This window comes from Procambarus clarkii, chromosome 66 (genome assembly GCF_040958095.1).
Source record: "Procambarus clarkii isolate CNS0578487 chromosome 66, FALCON_Pclarkii_2.0, whole genome shotgun sequence".
NCBI classification, from domain to species: domain Eukaryota; kingdom Metazoa; phylum Arthropoda; class Malacostraca; order Decapoda; family Cambaridae; genus Procambarus; species Procambarus clarkii.
In genome coordinates this window covers 27,862,023-27,871,342 of record NC_091215.1, presented here as the reverse complement: position 1 = coordinate 27,871,342, position 9,320 = coordinate 27,862,023, and the positions used below count along the sequence as shown (strand labels likewise).

Here is a 9,320-nt window from a genome sequence, read left to right as displayed (position 1 = left end):
GAGAATTGGAGGGGCTAGGGGGAAAGAAAGGATGGTAGAGAGAGGGGAGAGGAGAGTGGATGTTGAGGGAGAGGGTAGGATAGAGTTGAAGAGATAGGGAGGGGGGAATTGGGAGAAGGGGAAAGAGAGTGAGGGATAGGGAAAAATTAACGAGAGAGGGAGAGGAAGACAGGTGCAGCCAGGCACCCTTTCCTTAGCATTTTATAAGTGTAACTTTGTGGGGATATATATTATATATATATATATATATATATATATATATATATATATATATATATATATATATATATGTCGTACCTAATAGCCAGAACGCACTTCTCAGCCTACTATTCAAGGCCCGATTTGCCTAATAAGCCAAGTTTTCATGAATTAATGTTTTTTCGTCTACCTAACCTACCTAACCTAACCTAACCTAGCTTTTTTTGGCTACCTAACCTAACCTTACCTATAAATATAGGTTAGGTTAGGTTAGGTAGGGTTGGTTAGGTTCGGTCATATAATTACGTTAATTTTAACGCCAATAAAAAAAAATTTACCTCATACATAGAGAAAAGGGTTGCTTTATCATTTCATAAGAAACAAATTATAGTAAATATATTAATTCAGGAAAACTTGGCTTATTAGGCAAATCGGGCCTTGAATAGTAGGCTGAGAAGTGAGTTCTGGCTACTAGGTACGACATATATATATATATATATATATATATATATATACACAGTATATATATACACACAATACTGTACTACATATACATATATTAATGCATAGCCTTGGAGAAAAGCACAAAATCCATTAGAGTCAATTCTTGGGTCCCCTCCATTGTAGTTTCCATGTTCTTTGTTGAGGCTAGCCTCTCCAAAACTTTGCATGGTGTCTGGTGTTTGTTCAGGGATGGTCATAGGTGGGTTGGGTTAACATGGATGTGTCCTCCCCATTTTACATGAATTGGTAAATTATACTAATTTCCAATCTCACTAAAAATGTTATGTGATGATTATATGTTAGTTTGTTTCATGTGGTTTATTGGTGAAATAATTTGTGTGGTTATAATTATTGATACATAAATGGTATTTAGTTTAATTTTAAATATTATAATTAATCAGTAATGAGTCAGTAGAAACTTAAATTAGTTATTAAACAATTATTTAAGAGTATAATTTGGACTAATACTTTCATCACCTTATATAGTCTATACGAGTTGTTTACAATACTCATATTTTTTTGTGAAATACAGTAGAGGATAAATAAGCAAGATATAATTATCTATATAAATTTATTGTGCCATCAAAATCCAATAGATAATTGAGTGAACTTCTTTGTCACTGTTTTAAACTCTATAATTTTATAACAGATCCTATTTAATACAATTATAAAGAATTACAGAAGTTTTAAGCCATATCAGTTACTATTATTTGTAAGGATGCAGTGCAATTCAACATTTTATTATTAAAAGTTTTTAATATATCTTAGATATGTCAACATTATCAGTAACTGTACAAATAATATTTATAATTAGCTATAGTCACTATACCCTTGGATGCCTTGAAAGATTAGAGTAAATATTAAAAAATAGTCTGTATGCTTCAAATAACTATTATCCATGTTAATTCAGTATAATTTAACAGATTGATAAAATCTATCTCACAATTGTGTCTTGAATGAAATAACCAATTTTCACTACACTCTTCAGCTGCTTCACGTTTATATGTTCCATAAGTTTTATAAATACTAATTGAAATATCTAAAGTAACCCTCTCATCTAAATACAGGGATATTAAAACCAGTCAATTCTGTTAAAGTCTTAAAATTATTCAACTCATGCTAAATATCTAAATAATTTACTCTACTAAATCCTTCGTCTGTCCATTCCTCGATCTCTGCCTGACTTCCTGACTTTTGTCGTGATGACTTCTCTTGACTACTACCGTTATTCCAACTACTGCTACTACTTATTACTCCTACTGCTATGTCGGCGATGGCAATTACTATGACTTCGACTGCTGCCTCTACTACTTTGACTACTACCACTACTATGGCGACTGAACTGACGACTATACTTGGGGCTTCGACTTAACGATGACCCCCAACCATGGAGCAGGACCAGATGGCAGCGAGGAAGAAGGCTGAGGCGCAACAGCTGCAGATTGAACTGAAATCTGATGACGACTGGACTAGCTTCTGCAAGAGACCAGGACTCTTGGGTAAGTACTTAGTACAAGGGGACAAAGAATTAAGTACTTTTGTAGAGAACTCGGGATGGGACCTTCACAGTATTGTATCCGGCCCTTGGGCTCATAAAGAGCATGAAATGACCTTGTGAGCACTTGTTGGATCTGTGAAGCACCTATATGGCTACGCTTGGGAGTACTATACTGTACCTGATGGCTCCTATGAGCATTATGGAGCACTCCCAGTACTCTTGGGAGTACCTGTAGGTGGCTTGTGACATAACTCGCATTATACTCCTAAGTAGTGGATTTCCAGGTACATAATGCAGTATCACAGTTGATACCACAGCTACCAGTACATGCATTTTATTTTTAGTCTGTATGGGACATAACATTCATCACATTTAACAGTGGAGTCTTAGCATATTTAGCAACCTAAGAATTTCCATTACATTTCGTTAATACCGTTTCCAAAGTTATTTTTTAACATGAGGCTGCGTATGTAATTCCTCTCCAGGATCAATTTCTTCCTCAATGAAGTGTCTGGTCTAGTTGTCTCCCACTGTAGTGTTCCCTTGCTCAGACCTCTAGGCTAGTTGCCTTGTGTGTCTGCTGTGTTATCATGGCCTCTCTTCTCCCCTCAGTGGTGGACGTGTACAGTGAGTGGTGCGGGCCCTGTACCAGCATGACTGGCCACCTCAGACGCATCAAGCTTGAACTGGGAGATGAGTACCTCACCCTGGCCATGGTCAGTTTTTCCTAGCAGTTAAAAATACATAGAATATATCCACTAGGTTTAAGTGTTTTGTTTAAAATTGGCTATACTTCTGTAAACTAATTAATTTATATATATACTGTACTGTAGAAAGAAATTTTGCATTATTATGTTAACTTTAGGACTTTCTTTAAATGCTATGTGCATTGGTTGCTTTTAAAGAACGTTAATACCAATGCTTTCTCGGCTAATAATGTCCACACTTTGCGTGAAATTTAATATCCACTTGCTTTGTCTTACTTTTTTATTTTTATTGCTGTCAACTATGTTGTTTACTGAGGAGCTCCTACAGGCTCGGTCTGACACCATTGAAGCTCTCATCAACTTCAGAGGAAAGGCTGAACCAACATGGATCTTTCTCGGGGTCAGTCTCACAGTTATTACCCATTATCTGTTTTAGTTGTAACATTTGTAAAATGATATATACTGTATGTATGTGTATATATATATATATATATATATATATATACAGTATATATATTGGCAGCCTCTTGGTATACTTTGCAGTCTGGTAAACCAATGGCAGTCATCCACGGTGCTGACGGTCCCCAGCTCCTCACCACCATCAGGCGACTGCTTAAGGTGGAGGTTGCTGCCCTCAAGGGTCGTGGTGACCGTCAGGTGGTGAGTACTAATGCATAATGCAAGATCTAATAGATGCAAGATCAAGATCAGGTAAATTGGGTAAAATATAGCAAGTTCGAGTAAGTTGAGGCCGGACTTTACCCCCACCCCAGTGCAGTAACTCCACTCTGTAAGCGGCGCTGAAGAATCTCTTCACTCTCGCCTAAGTTCATTAATTTGCCTATATGAAAACATATAAATATACTGTAATGCCAAACACTGCTACAGTAAATGGTTAATTAACTCCCAGATGGTGAATTGAGGTCAGTAACTCTGCTCCCCCTCACCCCACCTCCTTTGGGTCAATAATCCTGCCCTGCTACCTCCTCTAGGTCTTGCTGGACTCCCTGGTGAAGCCTGAGGAGGTACTCGAACCTGACGAGGACCTAGATGATGTGGAGGGTGAGCTGCACAATTTGGGTACGTGGCAGGTATTTTATGTACATCAGATGGTGCAAGTGTGTGTGTGGAGTGGCAGAGATGTGCATCAGTGTGTGTGGAGTCGCAGAGATGTGCATCAGTGTGTGTGGAGTGGCAGAGATGTGCATCAGTGTGTGTGTGGAGTGGCAGAGATGTGCATCAGTGTGTGGAGTGGCAGAGATGGCAGGGGGAAGAACTGTAAATGAGAGAGAAAGGGGCATGACAGATGTCCTTGAGAAGGAAGAGTTGCATTCTTAGCTTGTCAGATTACAGCAGGACACCAAGTGTGAATAGCTGTACATGGTGAATATCAAAATATGCATTAGCTCCCATTTTGAGCCCAATTTCACTTTTAACAATAATTGCTTCAAACCTCTCAATTACTCTATGAATAGACAACTAACAAAATAGTTTCATAATGTAAACTTGAGATATAACATACATTTTATATGTGTATATTTACAAAATATTTGATAAATGTACATTTATTATGCTACTAACTACTGATGTAATTAACACAATGCTGACAATAAAATTTCAACTTATTGTACATACTCCTTCCCACCTCCATACTTTACCTTCCCTCAAGTTCAATGTGGCAAGGTCTATCCATACCTATTGCTCACATCAAACCAATTGAACTGCAACAGATGACAGCGAAGAGAACTCTGAAGCAGAGGAGCCAGTGCTGCAGCAGGGCGTGCTCTTCATCCTCCCACACATTATCTCTCAGGAAAAGGCCGAGACCTTCCTCTCCAACGTGGTGGCCGCAGGTGAGGTGACAGTGATGATTGATACATTCGTTACACTGCACCTGTGCTATATATACCCTGTTAGAGACAAGTAATTATCAAGTTTGGAGACAAACTCCTAACTAAAAATTTGATATTGGTCCCCCTATTCAAAGGTTTTCCAAACCATAGCTTAAATGTTAGCCATGTGATGTGCAAATCAACAGTGCTACAAAAAGAAAGAAAATCTTTCTATTTTAATTTTGTTCATCTACATCCTTTCATAGGCAGTTAAATTTAATTCCTACTGGAAAATCCCTTAATACCACAATTAATTTCCCCTTTCATAATGAAAAAAAGTTTAATTTGTCATCATCTATCTTGCAGGATTTGAAATTGCTGGTCATGTACAAGAAGAGCTTACCCGGGAAGAGCTCCACGACTTCCTCTTTCCTCCAGAGCCCGAAGTGGTGGAAGAGGAGGCGGAGGTAGAAGAGGAGGTGGAAGACAGCGCCGAGAACATGGAGGAGGAAAGTGGTCAGGATGGGAAATCTGATGACGGTCCTTCTGATGACAACTCCAATACTGTCAAGGTGACCCTTATGTGTCTTAGTAAATTCTTGCCAGGTCTTGTTATTTTTCTTCTTTTATTATTATCACAACCCTTGCTTTATGTCTTATCAAAACAAACGCATATAATTATAATTCATAATTATTAATGTACTGAATATCAATATAATACATTGTTCAGCACAATTTGTTTTAATATGCATTCACCATCTCTACTGGTTGTGTGATTACCTTTTCTAGTTGTATTTTAAAGAGTAGTTATGTCCTAATATCAATAGCTAGAATGTTCAATGCAGTTTATTAATCATAAACTGTTTGTATGTATGTAACAGTCTCCGTGGAGTAGTGGTAAGACACTCGCCTGGCGTTCCGCGAGCGCTATGTCATGGGTTCGTATCCTGGCCGGGGAGGATTTGCTGGGCGCAATTCCTTAACTGTAGTCTCTGTTTAACGCAACAGTAAAATGTGTACTTGGATGAAAAAACGATTCTTCGCGGCGGGGATCGTATTCCAGGGACCTGCCTGAAACGCTACGCGTACTAGTGGCTGTACAAGAATGTAACAACTCTTGTATATATATATATAAAATAAAATAAAAAAAAATGTATGTATATATATATATATATATATATATATATATATATATATATATATATAAATATATATATATATATATATATATATATATATATATATATATATATATAATGAATAATATTTATATTACAATAGAGTACAGTACTGAAATTTGGTTTACATGTTAAATTGCAGTAACTGAAAGTGAGGTTTGTTGATCAGAAATGTGAACTATGCTCTTATATAACTGAAATCAGGTATAAAAAGTAATGGTTAAAGCCTCTTATTTATTTTTGTGTGGGCTTTTTCTGATAACCATGAACTAGGTCATTTAATTTTCCTAGACGGCAGGAGAGGAGGAGGAGTCTGCAGGTGAAAAAGAAAGTGTGGGAGAGGAAACAAGTGAGGGAGGTGGAGATGGGGACACTCAAGATGACCTTCAGCACTGGGAGGAACAGCTCAGTCATGGACCTCTCTATATGCTCCTCCTCAAGTAAGTTTGCCAAATAAAACTCTTCTCCCCCTTCCTGCATCAATGCACTTAAAATAGTCAGTCCAGCAATGGCTTCACTTATCAAATGCCAACTCAGCAAGAGCAGGGTCAGCATTTGATAGCTAATGGTCCAAGTGGTTGGGCACTGTTTCTTTACTTCTATCTCTTCCAAGTGCTATGCAGTATACCAGGTTGTCAGAGTACTTTTTCCCTGGTAATTACTTCTCATTTGCCTTGATCACCATTAATACCTAACTTGCCCAGTCACTTTAGCCTCGCTGGCATTTAGTAAATACCGAATGATATATTATTTGGTGCAAGATAATGAGGGCTAGATTGACTTCATGGAAAATAATTGTTATCTGTTAGGTACCTAGTTATTGTAGACTTGATATAGGCATTTTATAATTGTATATAACAAAGTATAAAAGTATATTGTGAGTTATGTTAGTGTTGACATGAATCACTAATGTACTGTATTTGCAAATAACTTTTTATACAAGGCCACCAAGTTGTTTAACATTTCTGGGACAAGATTGAAAATACAGTACAGTATTCCTAAAATAAATTGTACTGTAATGGTAATGTAAATAAGTAATTATCAAAAGAAGACAGAAAGCCGGGAAGGCTATATAGCATCATCAAATATGCGGAATAATCATAGGGCGCTAAATATCACCAAGGATGCCAATATGAGAACAGAAATGCATAAGGCGAACGATATCAAAAGCATCCGATTCACCAAGAATTAATGGTAATGCAAGCTTGTAGACTGTCTTAGTAAATTTCTGAATTTATTTACGAGATGATTGAGAGTTATGAATATTTCAGGGTGGAAGAAGGATGTGTGGTGACTGCTTGGTACCAAGTGCTGGGACCTCAGGACCTGGAGACAGCTTCCCGTGACCAACCAGAGTCGTGAGTGTTGTGCCAAATTTCGTACAACTACCATACTCAACACGTCACATGATGTGTGCCTGGAGAGCTGCTCTGCAAGTCATATATTGTTTGAAACACTTATGTTACTCTCATTAGCTGATCTTTACAAAATATCATAGATCCCAATACCACCTACATTCCCATAAATAACCTCAAAGGGTTACAAGATCCACATTCACCTACTGACACGATCAAAATACCAATTTTGTTAATCCAAGAGGATATTTAGTGTATTCAGATAGTGATTTCGAATATAATTTAATAGATTAGTTAAAAATATGGTTTAAAGTGGAGATGTTTGTATAGGTAAGGCTCTAAAGGCCTTGTAAATGCACACACAAAGACAGTTATTTTTCCCAAGTCATTTGCATGGAAATCTGTCGCTGTTAAATACACAGTTTCTCCACAGTAGGTACTGCTGTACAGGCATGTGATTGTAATGTTTTCGCTGCTCCTCATTGGATGGGTGTGGGGTGCATGATAGGCAAATTAAAATTATGTGCAACTAATCCTAGGTACAGTACATTGACTAGGTAGGGCAATATGAAGCTGTAAACAATAAAGTTATGCTGCAACAAACATAATTGTGGCCATCTTTATGTTCAGTTTCATGCTACAGGTTAGTGGCTCAATTTGGGGAGGAGGAGCACGTGGTGCCCGCCTGGCTGCCTCGGGGACGTGCTCTCCAGGAGCGTCTAGCCTCCAGGTTCTTCCCGCCGCCTCCAGATGCCTCTGTGCCTAGGCTACTACTACTGCCAGATACCGATCATCACCAGGTTAGACATCGCAATTTCCTAAACTTTCAAACGTAATGGGCATGGTAAACATTTCCTAGTACTGTATTGATAAAACTTCAGACTATATTTTTATTATACAGCATATTTAATTCTTAGGCAAAAATGGATTACTATTTTGTGTGTCATTTTAAAAACCTTAGAACTTCTTAGCAAACTTACACTGACAGACTGCAGTGTAAGAGCATAGCTTAAAATCAATTAAAATATCAACAGTTCCAGTTCAAATTAAACAAAATTGAGATATACAGTATGTAATATATACTGTACAATAAATTGGCAGGTCTTGCCGTAAATTCTTGGATGAAAAATAAGGATTCAGAATCGTATATATATGTACATGAACGTATATTTCCTTGACAGATTTACCTTTCCTGTGGTATGAATAGTGAATGTTAACATCTTGTCTTCGTATTTCACTTATATGCGTGATGCATCTTTGTTCTATTTTATATCGAAAGTTAATAATAAAAAAAAATATAATACAATAATATATAATTTATATTGAAAGCTAACCGAGTTGGTTAGCACTTCCATTTACATTGATTTTTCAGTTAAAAATACAGCATCTTATTTGTTTTTATTTACTACACTGAACTATGTTAGCTAATGACAATACTACAAACTTTACAGATGTATTACAAACTTGTGTACAGATGAAAATTACATTAGATTATAAAAGTTTGTGTTCTATTTGAAGTTATTTGGAAATATGATCCAACAGAAATCTTCCTGCAGATTAGAGATATTCTGTGATATTGGTATTGTTAATAAGACAGTACCAGCATGTCAAAATATTGGCATCTGTGCACCTTGACTGCAGATAGGATACTTCTGTTGCATAGCAAACCAGTTTTTAAACACATTTTTTTATGTACACGTTGCATTGGGCAGGTTTTGGAGAAGATGAGTGTGGGTGGCGTGCGAGTGTTGGCCCACACACAAGCTACACTGCAGCAGGAAGCTCTTCAGAGTATCACCAGCCTTGCCACTTCTCAGGAACTCTCCAAAGTCATTGGGTAGGTCTTCGTGCAGCCTTGTTTTACAGTCTATACGTCACTCGCTTCCCCCTGTAGTCACAATTAGGTCAATAATACTCTATCTTGCAGTATGTCATCCCAAAAGGTCCGTCTTTATGATAAGCTTGTGTGTGTGCATTACCACAATCACACCGGTTGCCAGTATTATACAATCTAATTTGAATTTTTTTCTTTGCTTTTCACATACAGT

At 37.3% G+C, this 9,320-nt stretch overlaps 1 protein-coding gene across 1 annotated transcript; it reads left to right on the top strand.

Annotated features, from left to right (window-relative positions):
• Window positions 1-2,061: 2,061 nt before the first annotated feature.
• LOC123769229 (thioredoxin domain-containing protein 6) lies at window positions 2,062-9,156 on the top strand. The gene is made up of 11 exons (XM_045760266.2): window positions 2,062-2,201; window positions 2,813-2,916; window positions 3,236-3,307; window positions 3,451-3,567; window positions 3,900-3,987; window positions 4,638-4,760; window positions 5,106-5,311; window positions 6,209-6,357; window positions 7,189-7,275; window positions 7,916-8,072; window positions 8,985-9,156. The coding sequence occupies exons 1-11, from the start codon at window positions 2,090-2,092 to the stop codon at window positions 9,111-9,113; spliced, it is 1,344 nt and encodes a 447-aa protein (XP_045616222.2). The 5' UTR covers window positions 2,062-2,089; the 3' UTR covers window positions 9,114-9,156.
• The last annotated feature ends 164 nt before the right edge of the window (window positions 9,157-9,320 follow it).